Source organism: Cuculus canorus, chromosome W (assembly GCF_017976375.1).
Source record: "Cuculus canorus isolate bCucCan1 chromosome W, bCucCan1.pri, whole genome shotgun sequence".
NCBI lineage: Eukaryota > Metazoa > Chordata > Aves > Cuculiformes > Cuculidae > Cuculus > Cuculus canorus.
Window position 1 is genome coordinate 522651 of NC_071440.1, and position 19555 is coordinate 542205.

The window sequence follows — 19555 nt, forward strand, 5'->3', positions numbered from 1 at the left end:
GTCCAAGAAGACTACAGCCACAGCCTTTCCCTCATCCAGTAGTCGAGTCACTACTCCATATAATAGGATTAATTCTTAAAAATTGAGCTTTTAACACTTCTGTTGCTATAGTTATGTAGCTATTTTTCTAGAACTCTTGTTCTGTATAAAATAGTTTTGAATGCATGATTTATAGCAGAAATTTCTAAAAATCTCTTGCCTTCTATCATTTCACTCTGTCATTTAAAAACTTCTGTTTCTGCTATTGCAGATAAGTTACAAGATTTCTGGGTTTTTTTGCTAATTTAAGCAATGTATTTAAGATGTGCCTTATTAAATATTTTGAACTTAAGAATGCCCATAGGTTTTTTTTTAAATTTTAAGTTGACGATCACTTAGCCATCTTCCACCAAGACATGAACTACATTTCTAACTACACTTACATTTCTTGGTCATATTCATTTTTCTACTTTGCTTCTACTTTTGATACTCAGCCTGTTTCTCTTTCTCCTGTTTCCTCAATGCTGGTTTTTTTGTCTTCTACCTCATCCTTTAAATGGGCCAGATCGAAACTGATTCTTGGCTCCTTCTTACTCATTTTTGCTGGGTAATCTCATTCAGTCATGTTCATTCAGGAATTATTTTAACAACTCTGGAACTCACATTTTTCTTTTCAGTCATACCTTCATTTCTCCAAAACTGTCTTCCTCTGTCACTGCTCCTTTGAAACCCAAACATGCATACTTTGTCCTGCACACTTGCAGTGTTGTCCAAATTCTCCTTTTTCAATCAGTTTCAAGCTTTTGTCCTCTCTCCTTGCTTTTAATATTCTTTAAGTTCAATTGCATCTTAATTTATCAGCACTTTCCTGCCTTCCCAAAGCCTATGCCATTTTCAATTTTTCCACAAAAGTGCAACAGCTAGAATTTCATCATTGTTTCTTGCTTGTTCCATATAATTTGTTTGGTCTCCTCTTCTCCCTGTCCCATCTGAGTTTCTCTGACACTACAGAATATCTTATTCCTGTCAAAGGTCCTTCATAATATTCTCTGTCTACTTGATCAAGTTCATCTATTAACAGCATTTCAGATATTACCCTGATCCATCTGTTTCTTTTTTCACAATTTTTTTGCAACTGCCCATGCCAACATAGAGGAGAGGTTCGGACACGAAGTATAGAATTACAGATGTCATTCTTTTTTTCATGCACGTGAGGTGTTCCATTCAAATTGGTGCACCCTGAATCTGGTTTCATACACGGTTCTTATACCTTTCAAGTGTTCAGGTACAACATGTTTTGACCGATCACTACTTAACACACACACTGCTGTTTTGCAAAGCAACTATAATTCTATGGCGGCATCATCATCCATGTGCTTTTTTTCTTGATCAAAATCATAGAATCATAGAATTGCTAGGTTGGAAAGGACCCACTGGACCATTGAGTCCAACCATTCCTAACAATCCCTAAACCATGCCCCTCAGCACCTCATCCACCCGTCCCTTAAACACCTCCAGGGAAGACGACTTAACAACCTCCCTGGGCAGCCTGTTCCAGTGCCCAATGACCCTTTCCATGAAAAATTTTTTCCTGATGTCCAGCCTGAACTGTTTTGCGGAATCAAACCCTATAACCCAAAATGAGTTATAAAGCAGGTATGTTTATTTCTAGCGCTGGGGTGCAAGGGGGTTCTCCTCCTAGCTCGCACACCGTATAGCTTAACAAGCAGCTACTTATAGTGTAAAGACATGCATAGGTATAAGTGCCTACTACATATTCATACCCTATCCCTGCTTCGTATTATAATTAGATCTGGAAAATTCACTCCAGTCTTGCGCCTGCATAGTGCCTCCTGATGGTCGTGGGCCGGGGTCTTAGGGATGAAGTAGGAAGTCTTCCTTGGGATGAATACATTTCTTTTTGAACTTTGTGCAGACTCAGTCTCCTCTGGCTGTTTTCAAATTCTTGAACCAAATGCAGCCAGCTCTCCGCACTCCAATGCCTACTTATCAGTAAACTTCTGCTAGCTGGCTCCTTTGTTATCAACTTCCAAGGTCTTCAAGGTGAACAACGCCAAGCTCTAACGAATGCTCCCAACCCCCCTTGTCTGCTTTCGCTCATCAGAACCTCCCCTGGTGGAGCTTGAGGCCATTCCCCCTTGCCCTGTCCCCTGCCACCTGGGAGAAAAGGCCAGCTCCCTCCTCTCCACAACCTCCTTTCAGGCAGTTGTAGAGAGCAATAAGGTCTCCCCTCAGCCTCCTCTTCTCCAGGCTAAACAACCCCAGTTCTCTCAGCCGCTCCTCATAAAACTTGTTCTCCAGCCCCTTTGCCAGCTTCGTTGCTCAAACTTATTATTTTTAGATCGTTCTCGTGCTACTGTAAAGAGATGTTTTACATTTTCTGCATTATTTAGTTAGTTACTATTACTGTATTTTCCCTCTTGCTTACAATATCTCACCTTGTTTTATGTAGACTATTGTTCTTTGTGAAAATAATTTCAGTCTAGTATAAAGAAGTCTGCTAAAGAAGCCTGGAATAAGCAAAAAAAATGATAGCAATAATTATCTGCTTTTCTATGATCTCTACTAATTTTGTTGCTTGTAAAACTAACATGGCAGTATTTGAATGATTGGAAGGATTAACTGAGGCTGTTGGGTGATTTTCTTCAAACTGAACCATGTTAATCTCTTGTTTAATTGTAGAATTTTTGAATGCTATGTGAAAACTGCATGGTAGGGATTGCATATACCAAAATAATGGAAACATTACCCCTTTTTTGAACCCTCAGTTATATGTTGTCTTGCTCTTTTGCGAGCACATAAGTTGCAGGTAGCTACTTCTTCCTAGATCATTATGATAACAAAAATACATTTATAGTAACTTTACAGATGTTGTGCCAACATATTAAACTTGCACACACACTCTGAATTGCCAAGTCCCTACTGCTTCCTGACAAGAAACAAATGGGTTGATTTTAGAGGAGATGACATTAAACTTACTGTCATGATTTCTAGTTTTGTATGTGGTTTGGTTTTTAGACTGAATCTGGCTATGGATCAGAGTTGAGTTTGCGACGCCATGGCTCCATGGTGTCTCTTGTTTCTGGAGCAAGTGGATACTCTGCAACGTCCACCTCTTCGTTCAAGGTCAGTGAATAACATTTTCTTAGTATTGGTGGGTAAATAACTGTCACGGCTTAGCCCAAATTTGCCCCGGCCTGATCAGCAGCTAAATGCAAATAGTTGTGACCCCCAACCACCCCCACCCCACACCCCCCACACCCCACCCCCAGAGAAAGGGCAAAGGGAAATGAGACAGAGACTTGTAGGTTGGAAACTAAAACACCTTTAATGAAACAACAATAATAATGAAGAAAATACTATTCATAAGGAAAATAATAAAATATACAAAATTGAACCATCTGATGACTTTGTCACCACAGACACTACAAAGCAGGCACAGGGAAAGGTCCCGGGCTGGACTCAGTGGCAAGTGGGAGTTAGGCTCAGGAACTGGATTCAGGAAAGCACAGATCTGAGATCAGGGGCAAACAGACAGCCGAGGTCCTCTCTGGGCGTCGGCCATCGCAGAAGAGAGCGACACTGTCATGATCCTTCAGTTTTATCCTGAGTATGACGTCTATGGGATGGAATCATCTGTTCATCGAGTTGGGGTCACCTCTCCTGCCCACCCCTCCCTGCAGGTGCCACCCTTTTCCCTTATGGTTCCACCAGCTTGAGGATGGCCTTGGTTTCCATAGGGATAAGCGTAAGCGGTGGCCTTTCTGCACACCAGTGGCCTGTTGCTTTGGTGATAATCATCATTTTAAGTATTATCACGTCTAGAGACAGACACTATCTGAAAACATGCAGTTGACTTTCAGAAAATGAAATTACGTAGATGAGGCATAGCTGAGAGCTAGCTCAAACCAGAACAATACACACACAACTGGAAAGGAAATAAGCTATGTAAAGACTTATTCATGCAATTATAGGAAAAAAAGCACAAGTCTTTGGTTTATTATAAGTGTTAGTAATTCAGCATGTGATGATGAACAGATTGTACAGGAAGCTTTTTCATGCATCTGTGCAGTTGTCCCTCTTAAACCATGGTGTCATTTTTGAATGGCAAGGAAATCAAAACTGTGAGAGGATTTATTAACCTTTCCTAGCATACTTCTGAGAATATCAGACCTTCTAAACAAAAAGAAATGCTGATTCTGTGACTTAACAAATTTGATTAATACTGACTGACAAATGATGGCTTTCTTTGTTTGATGTGTATAAATATTTCACTTGGGTGGGCTGTACTTCTGGGAGAGCAGAAGAGGAGCAGCACAAGAAAGGAGGGAGTAATGATTAGAACAAAGATCTTAAACTAGAACTGATTGTTTTCAGGCAAATAGGTGTAAACCTAGTAGCATGCAAGACTGTGTTTTTAATAAGCTTTTACTGAATGCTCTATAGTAGCAGATGCAGTCAAAAGGAAAATTTCAGACCAGTGGACAAAATGAGTAAGAAACACTTTTTATACAGTTTCTTATGTTGTTCTAACATTAATATTTTTTCACAGCTGCTGATATATGAAACGTCATTAGTGTACTTGAAGAGTTTGTTGTGGGTGTTTACTACAGGCCACATGACCAGGAATAGGAGGTCGACGAGGCCTTCTACAGACAGCTGGAAGTAGCCTCTTGCTCACAGGGCCCTGGTTCTCATGGGGGACTTCAACCACACGGATATTTGCTGGAAAGATAATACAGCCAGGCACGCACAGCCCAAGAGATTCCTGCAGAGCATGGATGAAAACTTCTTGATATAGGTGGTGAAGGAGCCAACGAGAAGGGGTGTGCTGCTGGACCTTGTACTAACAAACAAAGAAGATCTGGTTGGGGATGTGAAAGTTGGGGGCAGCCTTGGCTGCAGTGACCATGAGATGGTGGAATTCAGGATCCTGCATGGAAGAAGCAGGGCAATAAGCAGGATTACAAAACTGGACTTCAGGAGAGCTAAATTTAGCCTCTTCAAAGTCTTACTTGGAGGAATCCCATGGGATAGGTCTCCAGAAGGTATGGGATCCAAGAGAGCTGGGCAATATTCAAGCATTTCTTCCTCCAGGCTCAAGGTTGATGCATCCCTAGGAGTATGAAATCAAGCAAAGGAGGCAGGACGCCTGCATAGATGAGCAAGGAGCTTCTGGAAAAACTCAGCTGGAAGAAGGAATTTTCCAGAATGTGGAAAAAGGGACTGGCCACTTGGGAGGAATATATGAATGCTGTCAGAGTGTGCAGGGATGCAATGAGGAAGGCCAAGGCCCACTTGGAATTAAACCTGGCAAGGGGCAAACAGAAGGGCTTCTTTGAGTACATCAGTAGCAAAAGGAAGACTAGGGAAAATGTGAGCCTGCTCTGAATGAGGTGGCTGCCCTGGTGACAGAGTACTGAACTAGAGATCATTTAGACAAACTGGACACCCAAAAATTCATGGGCCCTGATGAGATGCACCCACAAGTGCTGAAGGAGCTGGCAGATGTTGTTGCTAAGTCATTGTCCATCACCTTTGAAAGATCATGGAGAACAGCAGAAGTGCCTGAGGACTGGAGAAAAGCCAACGTCACTCTAGTCTTCAAAAAGGGCAAGGAGGAGGACCCAGGAAACTACAGGCCATTCAGCCTCACCTCCATCCACGGAAAGGTGATAGAACAGCTCATCCTGGATGCCATCTCTAAGCATATGGAGGAAAAGAAGGTTATTGGGAGTGGTTAACATGAGTTCACCAAGGGGAAATCATGCTTGACCAATCTGATGGCCTTCTACGATGTCATGACTGGCTGGGTAGATGAGGGGAGAGCAGTGGATGGCATCAGCAAGGCTTGTGACACTGTATCCCACAACATCCTCATAGATAAGCTTAGGATGTGTGGGTTAGATGACTGGACAGTGAGGTGGATTGAGAAATGTCTGTATGGCAGAGCTCAGAGGGTTGTCATCAGCAGTGCAGAGCCTAGTTAGAAGCCTGTGGCCAGTGGTGTTCCCCAGGGATCGGTACCAGGCCCAGTCTTGTTCAACATATTCATCAGTGACCTAGATGAGGGCACAAAGTGCACCCTCAGCAAATTTGCTGATGATACAAAACTGGGAGCAGCAGCTGATCTACCAGAAGGCTGGGCTGCCATTCAGCAAGACCTGGACAGGCTGGAGAGCTGGGCAGAGAGGAACCTAATGAAGTTTAACAAAGGCAAGTGCAGGGTTCTGCACCTTGGGAGGAACAACCCCATGCACCAGTACAGGTCAGGGGTTGACCAGCTGGAAAGCAGCTCTGCGCAGAAGGACCTGTGAGTCCAGGTGGACAAGCAGCTAACCATGAGCCAGCAGTGTGTCCTCAAGGCCAATGGAATCCTGGGGTGCATTAAGAAGGGTGTGGCCATCAGGGCGAGGGAAGTTCTTCCCCTCTACTCTGCCCTAGTGAGGACCCCATCTGAAGTCCTGTGTCCAGTTCTGGGCTCCCCAGTTCAAGACAGGAAAGGAGCTACTGGAGAGTCAAACGGAGGCCACGGAGATGATGAGGGGACTGGAGCATGTCTCTTATGAGGAGAGGCTGAGAGACCTGGGTCTGTTTAGCCTGGAGAAGAGAAGACTGAGAGGGGACCTTATCAGTGCTTATAAATATCTAAAGGGTAGGCGCCAAGAGGATGGGGCCAGACTCTTCTCAACGGTGGCCAGCGACAGGACAAGGGGCACCGGGCACAAACTGGAGCATGAGAAGTTCCACCTGAACGCGAGGAAAAACTTCTTCACTGTGAGGGTGACAGAGCACTGGACCAGGCTGCCCAGAGAGGGTGTGGAGTCTCCTTCTCTGGAGATATTCAAACCCGCCAGGACACACTCCTGTGCAACCTGCAGTAGGTGCCCCTGCTTTAGCAGGGGGGTTGGATTGGAAGAGCTCCAGAGGGCCCTGCCAACCCCCACCATGCTGAGATTCTGGGATTTGTTCTTTATAATTGCAGGATTTTTTTTTTTTCCTCATTGAACTATTCCTGAGTAGGCTTTTTTCTCTTGTATTTTCAGAAGGGCTATAGCTTATGTGAGAAACTTGCAGAAATGGAAACCTTTAGAGACATCTTGTGTAGACAAGTTGATACTTTACAGAAATACTTTGATGCATGTGCAGATGCAGTTTCCAAAGATGAACTCCAGAGGGATAAAGGTAAAACTGTAATTAAAAACGCTTATTTCCATAGAATTTAACTTTTTACACAGTAACAGATGTTGAAATAATAGTTACTATAGCATTTGATACCATATCAATAAAATAAGTATCTTAAACTTACTCCTTAGTAATGGGATCAATCATAGGTATTTCTGCATAAACAGTGTTAGCTATTTTCACTTCAGGAGTTGGATTCCCATAAAAATCTGCTTAACCTGTAGTTGTCAATTCTATTAAAGAAATGTTCTTTTAAGCATTTGATGTTATGGAACAATATTTACCCCATAAGACGAATGCAAGTTAGTTTACTGCTGTATCTCTTACCTTTATTTTGAAAAACAATAGGATATTAGTTTTGATAAGAATAATACATTCTTTTAAAAAGGCAAAAGTTCTACCATAATGAATGCTCCTGAGATGTATTGGCTGCAGCTAGAGCACTGAATGCACACTTGAGGTCCTAGTAGACTCAGGTGTGTATGTCTGCATGTCTACAAATGTCTGGATTGCTCATCCCAGAGCACGGCTTCTTGTATTCATGCACTCTCCTGAGGCACTTATATTGATCCCATTTTTTCTGGCAGCCTGAAACTTTTACTAGTGAGAAAATAGTAGATAAGTACCATTCTATTTCTTTGAGAACTTCCTAGTATTAAAGACCAGATAGTTGCTCGATTGTAGCTCTCTGCTTATCCAGTTGTAACACCGAGATAAGGTTCTTACCATCATAGAATCATTTGGTTGGAAAAGACCTTTGAGATCATCAAGACCATCCCTGTCCACTACTAAATCATATCCCCAAGAACATCATCTAACTGTCTTTTAAACACCTCCAGGGACGGTGACTCAACCACCTCCCTGGGCAGCCTCTGCCAGTGCCAGAGAACACTCTTGGTGAAGAAATAGTTCCTAATGTCCAATCTGAACCTCCCCTGGCGCAGCTTGAGGCCATTCCCTCTTGTCCTATTGCCTGTCACTTGGAAGAAGAGAACAACATACACCTCTCTTCAACCTCCTTTCAGGCAGTCGTAGACAGTGATGAGGTCCCCACTCAGCCTCCTCTTCTCCAGGCTAAACAACCCCAGTTCCCTCAGCTGCTCCTCGTAAGACTTGTTCTCCAGACCCTTCACCAGCTACGTTGCTCTTCTTTAGACACTCCAGACCCTCAATATCGTTCTTGTAGTGAGGGACCCAAAACTGAACCCAGGACTTGAGGTGCAGCCTCACCAGTGTTGAGTCCAGGGGCACAATCACTTCCCTGCTCCTGATGGCCACACCGTTTCTGATACAGGCCAGGATGCTGTTTGCCTTCTTGGCCACCTGGGCCACTGCTGGCTCATGTTCAGCCACTGTCAACCCAAGACCTTCTCTGCCCAGCAGCTTTCCAGCCACTCTTCCCCAAGCCTGGTGTGCTCCAATGGGTTTTTGAATCCCAAGTGAAGGACTCTGCACTTGGCCTTGATGAAACTCAGCCCATGGATCCAGCCTGTTCGGATACCTCTGCAGAGCCTCCCTACCCTCAAGCAGATCGACACTTTCTTCTAGTTTAGTGTCGTCCGCAAACTTGCTAAGGCTGTACTCGATCCCCTCATCCAGGTCGTTGATAAAGATATTGAGCAGAGGGTGCACCTGTCCAGGCCAGTGGCTGCCAGTTTCTCAAGCAGAAAACTGTGAGAAACAGTGTCAAAGTCTGAAGTCCAGGTCCACTACATCCACAGCCTTTCCCTCACCCATCAAGCAGGTCACCTTGTCATAGAAGGTGATCAGGTTAGTTTGGCAGGACCTGCCTTTCATGAACCCACGCTGAGTGGGCCTGATCACCCGGTTGTCCTGTATGTGCTGTGTGATGGCACTCAAGATGACCTGGTCCATGACCTTCCCTGGCACTGAGGTCAGGCTGACAGGTCTGTAGTTTCCTGGATCCTCTCTCCAGCCCTTCTTGTAAATGGGAGTAATATCTGCCAGCCTCCAGTCCAATGGAACCTCCCCAGTCAGCCAGGACTGCTGGTAGATGGTGGAAAGGGGTTTGGTGAGCACCTCTGCCAGCTCCCTTAATACGCTTGGGTGGATCCCATCTGGCCTCATAGACTTGTGAATGTCTAATATAACAGACCAAAAGTCCGCCCTCCAGAAGTCCCAGGTGGCCATTCTGCTGACCCCCCTCCTTACTTCTCCTAGAACTGAGAATATCTGTCATCTCGTGGGTGCTGTGCCCCAGGCGTCCTCCAACCGTCACATCTCCCACAAGGCCTTCTCTGCTCACAAACAACAGGTCCAGGGGGGCACCTTCCCTAGTCGGCTCGCTTAACCCATTGTGTCACAAAGTTGTCCTCCACGCACTCCAGGAACCTCCTAGACCATTTCCTCTCTGCTGTACTGTACTTCCAGCAGACATCTGGTAGGTTGAAGTCTCCCACAAGGACAAGGGCTAGTGCTCGTGAGACTTCTCCCACTTGCTTGTAGAATACCTCATCAGCCTCCTCATCCTAGCTGGGTGGTCTATAGCAGACTCCCACCACAAGATCTGCCTTGTTAGGTGCTCCGCTGATTTTTACCCATAGACACTCAACCCTACAATCACCATCACTGAGCTCCAGTCTATCAAACCACTCTCTAACATAGAGGGCTAGCCCATTGTCTCTCCTTCCTCGTTGATTCTGCCTGAAGATTTTATAACCAGCCGTGGCAGCACTCCAGTTATGCAAGTCGTCCCACCGCATTTCCGTGATGGTGATTATATCATAGTTTTCTTGCCATACAATGGCTCCCAGCTCCTCCTGTTTGTTGCCCATGCTGAGTGCATTGATGTAGGTGCACTTCAGTCGGGCTGTTGATCCCACCACACCCCTGAGGGAAATAGTCTCAGTTCCTAAGTGACTTCTCACTGTCATTTCTAACTCATCAATAACCTTTGCATCTTTGCTGCTACTTGGAGTGCTGTCCCCCACTTCCTCTGAGGTGTCAGAGCAAAGGGCCTCGCTGGCACACCATTCCCCAGACACTGGAGTGCCATCCCCAGGCTTTTTTCGATCAAGCCTGGTTTTGTGCCCCTCCCCCTTCAGACCTAGTTTAAAGCTCTGTGGATGAGCCCTGCCATCATCTCGGTGAGTATCCTTTTGCCCCTTGGGGACAGGTGTACCCCATCATTCACCAGCAGGTCCACTCTTGTGCAGGCCAACGCACGGTCAAAGAACCCAAAGTTCTGCTCCTCACAGCAGGTTCAGAGCCAGGTATTTATTTCCTGGCTCTTCCTACTCCTTCCCTCATCATTCCCTGGAATAGGAATGGCAGGGGAAAACACTACCTGTGTCCCCGATACCTTCAGGATTCGTCCCAAGGCCCTGCAGTCCCTCTTAATTGCCCTCAGGTTTCCTGTTGGGGTTTCATTGCTGCCTACTTGGAAACTCAACAGTGGATGATAATCCGTGGGCCTGACCAGAGTTGGAAGCTTTCTTTGCACATCTCTAACTGAGGCCCCAGGTAGGCAGCAGACTTCCCTATGAAATGGGTCCCGTCTGCAGATCGGGCCTTCCGTTCCCTTCAGAAGAGAGTCTCCTGTGGCAATGACCAGTCTTTTCTTCGTTACAGAGGCCGTTTTGATGGAGGGCTTAGGGTGTCTTAACCTAGGGAATGGTTTGAGGCTGTGAGACCCATCATCCACATTAAGGTTGGGTTCCACTTCATATCTATTGTGCAAGGGAACCTGGGAGGCTGAGGTTGTCACAGGGCAGACACGGCTGTGCGCCAGGCAGGAACCTGCTGCCATTCCCCTCCATCTCCTACATTTCTCTGTTCAGCTGGATGGAGAGAGGATGGGGCGTCCTCTGTCACATGAGGCACGCCTGCCTGTTGGGTCTGAGACAGGGAGCATAGGGTGTTGCTCCAGTGGTCAATCTCCCTCCCACACTCCCTGATGGTCCTCAGCCTGCTCACCTCCTCCCTGAGCTCTGTCACCAAGTGGAGGGGTTCCTCCACCCGAGCACACCTCCCACAGGTGAATTCCCCACTGGTGTCCAATACCAGTGCAAGAGGGGGGCGCGCCCTGCAGCCTGGCATCTGGGTGGCAGCGTGCATGCACTGGGGCTCTGTCTGGGAGGCTGCATCAGTCATGGCCAATGCAGAGCTCAGAGAGGCCTTCATGTTCTGCCGAGTGGCCACCATGATTCCCCAGTAATTTCCCAGTTCATCAAAGCAAGTGCTAAATTTCAACACTGAGCAAATGTTAGTCTCCTGATGGTTTCTGACAGTAAGTTTAATAGTGGTCTTGGGCCAAAATAAAGCAGGGTTTATGGGTCATGTCTATTGTTATAGGAAAAAATCTTAAATGCTGCTTAGCCATGAAGATGCTCCTAATTTGGTTTTGCACTCTAAATAATTGGGAAAGCTTTCTCACTCCCATAACACTCACTCTCTCTCAAATTTAGTGGTAGAAGATGATGAAGATGATTTCCCTACAACACGTTCTGATGGGGATTTTTTACATAACAGTAACTGCAGTAAGGAAAAATGTAAGTATGTCAACTTTTTCACTGAAAATGCATATGAATGGTATGATACGCCTGATACAAAATGGGTATTTATGCTCTTTTCTAAGAAGAAAATTACAGGAATAGTTGGCAAGAACATTTGAATTTATGTGACAGGAAGTTCTTATTTGTGCTAAGATAATTATGAGAAGTAGCTAAGGAATGATAATCTGAGTTATTCATAATTCACAGAAGTATTAATGCAAGCTCGTCAAACTGCAATTTCCTATTCTGTGTCCAAAGCCATTTCCACTACAAAATTATGTTGAAACAGCTGCATCATTCGGGTATTGGGAACTGAGATCTGTAACAGGCAATTGCAGTTTTTCTTGCAAGTGCTATCTGCTTTAGCAGTATGCTGGAGCACAATGCTTTTCCACTTAGATATGCCCCATTATGGTTTTTCTAAGTTCTATGGCTTCATAATGGTTAAGTCAACATTGTTACTGATTGTCACTCATTATAATTTTAGCACCTTTTTAAAACTGCATTTTCCAGTGTTATGATGAACAGAATTTTGATTTTTATTCTTAAATGATCTGGTTATAGTCATTGTACTCACTGCATCCATGCAGTACATGGGAAGAACTCACACAAGTCTTGCTGGTTTAGAAATCTGATACTTCTGGCCTGCCAGAAGGTGTGTATGCATTTAAAATCTGTTTGCTTTCTTATACTTTCTCTTTTTTCCTGACTTAAATTATTTCAGTATTTACATTCTGTAGTTGCTGACAATTGAGTATTTGTTAGACTTTGGTTCACAAAACTTTGAAGCAATCCAGTTTCAAATTTGATGGAATCTCCAAAAGAATTACTTACCAAAAGCATTTTTAAGACTATAGACACTTTCTTCAAGAACCTGGAAAATATATGGGCAAAATAAGCCTTTTTGGTCATAGACTGGTTTGGGTTGGAAGGGACTGCAAAGCCCATCCAGTTCCTAAACCCTGCCATGAGCAGGGACACCTCCCACTGGACCAGGCTGCTCAAGGCAGGGGGCAGCCACAGTGTCCCTGGGCAACATGGGCCAGGGCCTCACCACCCTCATCATGAAGAATTTCCTCTTAATGTCTAGTCTAAATCTTCCCCTCTCCAGTTTAAAGCCGTTATCCCTCATCCTATCACTCCATGCCCTTGGAAAAAGTCCCTCCCCAGCTTTCTTGTACACCCCCTTCAGGTACTGGAAGGTTGCTATAAGATCTCCTCAGAGCCTTCTCCTCTCCAGGCTGAACAGCCCCAGCTCTCTCAGCCTGTCCTCGTATGGGAGGTGCTCCATTCCTCTGACCAGCTTCATAGCTTCCTATGGACCCATTCCAACAGTTCCATATCCTTCTTATGTTGAGGATTCCAGAGCTGGACACAGGACTCCAAGAGAGGTCTCAGCAGAGTGGAGCAGAGAGGCAGAATCCCCTCCCTCACCTTGCTGGCCACGCTTCTTTGGATGCAGCCCAGGACACCGTTGGCCTTCTGGTCTGCGAGCACACATTGCCAGTTCACGTCGAGCTTCTCATCGACCAGCACCCCCAAGCCCTTCTCTGCAGGGCTGCTCTCAGTCACGTTGTCCCCCATTCTATGATTCTGTAATGAAACCATGGTTTTCTGATTTCTTTTTAACTCTCTAGTTCCCCCTACATTGCATGTTTCCTTGTTGTGTTTAATTTCTCTTTCTAGATTATTGCCAAAACTGTTACAAGGAAAGGAAATGGAAGGAGCTTTCATTATTCTTCCAGAGAATTAATCATGAGAGTAGATTTTTTAATATAAATTATATATATTTATTATATAATAAATATATATAATTTATATAAAGTATAATATATATAAATTATATAAAGTTCTTGCTCTGCTACGGATTAATTGTAGTGCTGATTTCTGAAGTTAAGCAGTGAACTCTGAAGGTCTGAATAAATCTTTCTTGCTTTTTATCAGCAAAGATAAGCATGCTTGCAACACTTACCTGTAAGCAAGTCTACAGTTCCACTAATCCTATTTTATATATAAAAGTCTACATTTTTAAGGACTGTTAAGTCAGAACAAACTTCAGAACATTTCTTCATATTTACATTCTTCTGGTATATCTGCTATATATACACATTCAATATGTGAAATGTCATTAGGAAAGTTTGCATCTTTAGTACATCTGGTCATTTTAGAACATTTGAATGCAATGTGACTTCATTCTTTTTCATGGCATCTTCAACAGGAATTTGAAGTAATATCCACATTCCTCTTGTAAAAAGTTCTGTTTAACAAGTCTTCAGGAACTTATGTGCTAAAAAATTGCGATGTATTATCGGTACCTGTATATAAACTCACTCACTACAGAAAATAATTTCTGTGATCCTTTGCTTTCTGCAAAAACTTCTAATACCAGTTCTTATGAATTCTGACTCCATTAAATTTACTTTCCATCATTTATTTCTGTTAAAAGCTTTATCTTCATTTTAGTTTTCTATGCCTCTGTTTGATTTCTAAGTGATAGATTCATTAAAGGTTTAGTAGCTGAGCGCTGCAAAGCTTGATTAGAAATTAAAAATTAGACTCTGTGCCCTGAAGTGGAATCATGAGTAATGCAGTGGGAGAAGTAGGTGTCTCAGGCTGAGACACCCATGCCTGTGTTTTGAGGCTAACTGATAAGGCAAAAAATATCATAAATGGCACCCTTTTTGAAGCTTTGCCTCAGAGCAACTGTTAAGATTCTTTGGTTTCTCAACTTTCAGGTTCCCTTCTTGAAGTCTTCATCCAGTCCTGGAAAGACTGGGACAATCTTTTTAACTTTAGCTGAGAATTATAGAATCATTTATGTTGGAAAAGACCTTTAAGATCATTGAGTCCAACTGTAAACCTAACACTGCCAAGTCCATGTCCCTCAGCACCACATCTACCCATCTTTTAAATACCTCCAGGGATGGGGAGTCTACCCCTTCCCTGGGCAGCCTCTGACAGTGCTTGACAACCCTTTTGGTGAAGTAATATTTCCCCATATCCAACCTAAACCTCCCCTGGCACAACTTGAGGCCATTTCCTATCGCCACTTGGGAGAAGAGACCGACACCTACCAACATTAGTGTGTAGTGCTTGATTTGTAATTTTGTCAACCTACCTATGAGTTTACCACAGAATACGTAACTTTTTGTCACGCAAATAAATAGCCGTAAATAAAATAATTAAAAATCAAATAAGATTATTATTTAATTTAATTATTAATTAATTGTTTAAGAATAATTAAATTTAATTAATTGATTATAAATAAATAAATAAATAGATAGATAAAAATAGCCCTTTAAATAAATAAATAGGCCTTTAAATAGCCTTAGCAACAGATGGCCTGGTTGAGAGCATGAAGTAGTAGTTGTAACTGCAACATCCCAGAGTACTTGGATAGGTCAACACATGATAGTTTTATATCATACCTTTTTATGTTGAGATTTTTAAACCTATAGTTATCTGCTTAAAGCTACCTTGAAATGTTACCTTTTGGGTTTGATTAAATTTTGCAATCATACCTTTCTTAGTGCTGTATCGGATATGATTCAAAGTTGCTCTGTGTTAATTAGGCCTACTTCAAGCTGTCAAACTGCTATTGTTACAAAGTATTCCAGTTCCCTCCACCCACATTATTTGCAGAGTACAGCATTACAAGCAGACTTGAAATACAGTATAGCAATATGAAGCTGAAGGGATGCATTCCTCCTTTTGAATCTCTTTCCTTATCCTATGGATAGCTGAAAATTATTAGTGCTTTCAATTTTTATTTTTAAATTAACTTTCTAGCCAGTCTATTTTCTTCAAACAATTGTAATATAAAGCATACATGTAAAATGCTTGTTTGAGTTAAAGGCAACAATCACTGAATGATTCATGTTTGGTTTTAGTGTTTCCACATGTGGCACCCAAAGGAATTAATGGCATAGACTTTAAAGGAGAAGCTATAACTTTCAAGGCAACTACTGCTGGAATCCTTGCTACACTCTCTCATTGTGTTGAGCTTATGGTAAAACGTGAAGAAAGCTGGCAAAAAAGACTAGATAAGGTAAGATCATTTTCATTTCACTTTTTTTGAAAAAAAATGTTTTCTTTAGCTTGAAACTGAAATTTCAAATTAGCTGGTTTTAACTTTTTTATTCCAGATATTGCTTTTATTTTTATGTGCAGCATTTATTAATTTTAGGTGCTTTCATTATTTATTTCTCCTATAAAATGTTAAAACCTCATCCTCAATGTTGGTGATACAGTAGCATTCATCATATTCTTTCTTTTCCCAGCCCTTGTTCAGATAGCATTCCTGTAATTTTTATATCTGTAAAGATCCTGATAGCATTCTATAGTAAGTGTATTGCTTGCAGCCTTCAAAAGAGACCTAATTATCCATGTTTGCAAAATGATGTGCAAATCATAGAATCATAGAATAGTTTGGGTTGGAAGGGACCTTAAAGATCATCTAGTTCCAACCCCCCTGCCATGGGCAGGGACATCCCAGTAGATCAGGGGAAAAATAGGATGAGAAAGTTCATGGGTCAAAAAAAAGACAGGGAGATGCTTACCAGTTCTTGTCATGGCAGAACAGTCTCAACTTCGGGAAAAATCAATTTGTTGCTGATTGAAATAGGTACAGTTAGTGGGAAGCAAAAAGACAAACACTAAAACAGCTTTGTTCCCCCATTTCTCCTCCCATGCAGGAAATCAGGCAGGGAAGGGAAGAGAGCAGCGTGGCTGAGTGGAGACCTGCTAGTCAAACTGAAGAGCAAGAGGGAACTGCACAGGCAGTGCAAGCAGGGACAGGGAACCTGGGAAGACTACAGGGATGCTGCCCGGTTGAGAAGGGGTGGCGTCAGGAAGGCCAAGGCACAGCTGGAGCTGAACTTGGCAAGGGAAGTAAATGCTAACAAGAAGGGCTTCTACAGGTACATGAGCCAGAAAAGGAAGGTTAAAGAGAATGTACCCCAATTGATGGATGAAAGTGGGGACCTCATATCAGCAGACGAGGAGAAGGCTGAGGGACTCAAGAACGTTTTGTCTTCCCACAACTTTTGAGTGGATGGAACACAAGGCAGGGAGTGGGGAGCAAAGCCCCTCCCACTGTAAGGGAAGATCAGGTTCGTGACCACCTGAGGAACCTGAACATACATAAGTCTGTGGGACCTGGCGAGATGCATCCCAGAGTCCAGAGGGAATTGGCCGATGTGGTGGCCAAGCCACTCTGCATGGTATTTGAAAAGTCATGGCAGTCAGGAGAAGTCCCTGGTGACTGGAAGAAGGGTAACATTGTGCCCATTCATCAAAAGGGTAGAAAAGATGACCCTGGGAACTACTGACCGGTCAGCCTCACCTCTGTGCCTGGGAAGATCATGGAACAGATCCTCCTAGAAGACATGCTAAAGCACATGCAGGACAGGGAAGTGATTAGAGACAGGCAGCACAGCTTCACCAGGGGCAAGTCCTGTATGACCATCCTAGTGGCTTTCTATGATGGGATGACCACAGCAGTGGGCATGGGAAAACCAACGGACGTGATCTGTCTGGACTTCTGTAAAGCTTTTGACATGGTCCCCCACAACATCCTTCTCTCTGAATCGGAGAGATATGGATTTGATGAGTGGACAGTTCAGTGGATAAGAAACTGGTTGAATAGTTGTATTCAGAGAATAGTGTTCAATGGCTCAAAGTCCAGATGGAGATCTGTGACAAGTGGTGTCCCTCAGGGGTCCATACTGGGACCAGTGCTGTTTAATATCTTCTTCAGTGACATAGACAGTGAGATCGAGTGCACCCTCAGCAAGTCTGCAGATGACACCAAGCTGAGTGGTGCAGTTGCCACACCGGAAGGACGGGATGTCATCCAGAGGGACCTGGGCAAGCTGGAGAAGTGGGCTTCTGAGAACCTCATGAGGTTCAACCAGGCCAAGTGCAAGGTCCTACACCTGGGTCGGCGCAATCCCCAATTTCAGTACAGGCTGGGGGATGATGTGACTGAGAGCAGCCCTGCAGAGAAGGACTTGGGGTGCTGTTTGATGAGAAGCTTGACATGAGCCCACAATGCCCAGAAGGCCAACGGGGTGGAAAAGGGTGGCACCTGCAGGGAGGGGCAGACAGGAGAGGTGACTCCAACCCGATGAACAGAGGATTCCATCCCATAAACTTCATACTCGGGATAAAATTGAGGGATTATTATTATTATTATTATTATTATTATTATTATTATTTAAAAAAAGCTTGTTTAGTTTTAGTTTCCAACCCACAAGTCTTTTTTCCTCTCATTTTCCTTTCCCTGGGGGTAGGGAAGAAGGGAACTGGGAGCCCAACTGCTTGGTTTTAGCTGCCAAACTTGACTGGGCTGGGGCTGAACTGTGACAGTCTGCAGTATTCGAGGAAATATCTGCTGCAGTGGGAGTCCTCCATGGAGACCTCCACAGCCAACACCTTGACACCTACACAGTACACAAGAAGATGACAGTCTACTGTATTCAGACCTTTGCTAATGCTCTTTATTCCGCTTCAGTTGTAGGTCTTCTGTTTGGTTTTTTTTACCTTGTTTTAATTGCTAAACATGACTCTGTACAAGTGTCTTCTATGACTATGGACTTGAACGAAAAAACATTGCTCTATCATCTGATAAATAGATGCAGGAGGAGAATGATGTTGATCTCTATACTCTTGGTTTTCTGGATAGATACTTATGCTACTCTGAAAAGGAAGTAAATATTGGGAGATGCTAAAGTTCAGAATATATTCTCTAAGAGATTAGAAGGGAAAATTATATGAAATTGGGCAGCCGTTTGTGTTTGCAAGTGTTCTAAAGCTCTTGTAAGTCTGTCCAGTGTCTGTAAAAGACTAGCTAGAAGAATTGAAAGGTGCAGCATCAAGTTTGTCCTTTGTATATTAGCAGATTCACTCCAGAGGCTCTGTGCCATGCGGGTTTGTCACAGGAAGAACAGGATCTCTGTCAGTGTCTAAAAGCAATGAGTCTTACAAGTAGTGTTAAGTACCATTGTAATCCAGCTTGCCCTCCTTCCCTATCCAGCCTCCTCACTCCACTAGCTTCAGAACCAAACACAAATGTGATTAGTGAGAGTCCTGCTACTTCACAAAACTGTACAGCCTTCATCTTGTAGAGGGCCAGTTTAGCCTAAAGATGTGTGAGAGTTCTGTCTGCTGAACTTGAAGCAAATATATTTCAAAATTATAGCTGTCCTAAAATATTTCTAATATTAAAAAGCTCAAGTTCATCAGAACTTGTTGAATCCAGAGCTGACTACAATTTGATTTGAGTACAGTGTTATGAAGTATCTTTCTCTAGAAACCCTGTTTTTTAAATAAATGAAAGGTTTTTAAGTTCCACTCTGAAGGTTGGAAACTTTATTTTTAAACCTTTGAAAACAAGAAATCATTGTAAAAACAGCTTTTAATTTTGAAGGAGACTGCTAAAATAATGGACTTAGTGACTGTAATTTTAGAATTCTATATTTAGTTTTCTTACTGTTACCAAAACAGTCAGATGGCCAGACTAAAATTAATGCAAAAGCATGTAATTTTATCTAAAGGTAATTGTAGTTACAGCTTTGCTTTTGACATTTTATTCTTAGCTGTTAAGATCTTGAGCTTGACTTCTTATTTTTCCAGTGCAGTACATTTTTCAGTATAAGCCTCTTGAATGTATTTTTAAAACACACTGTTTATAAAGACAATGCATAAACAGGGAACGGATTTAATCTCTAGTATTTGGTCCATTGTTTAATTTGCAACAAAATCCTTGTGATAATGCTTTTTTTGTTGTCTGCTGCAACATTTTTCTGTTCTTGTTTCCTTTGGTCTTAATAATTGGTATTAATGTGCAAACTTAT

General features: G+C 43.1%; 1 protein-coding gene across 2 annotated transcripts in view; it reads left to right on the top strand.

Moving 5' to 3' along the window:
* Positions 1 to 19555, top strand: part of LOC128850298 (ceramide transfer protein-like) — a 151901-nt gene that overhangs the window by 113035 nt on the left and 19311 nt on the right. For both annotated transcript variants that reach the window (XM_054053325.1, XM_054053326.1), the window contains exons 4-7: positions 3019 to 3126; positions 7047 to 7185; positions 11613 to 11696; positions 15590 to 15747. In XM_054053325.1, the coding sequence (XP_053909300.1) occupies positions 3019 to 3126; positions 7047 to 7185; positions 11613 to 11696; positions 15590 to 15747 (489 nt within the window). The remainder of the gene's footprint in view (positions 1 to 3018; positions 3127 to 7046; positions 7186 to 11612; positions 11697 to 15589; positions 15748 to 19555) is intronic.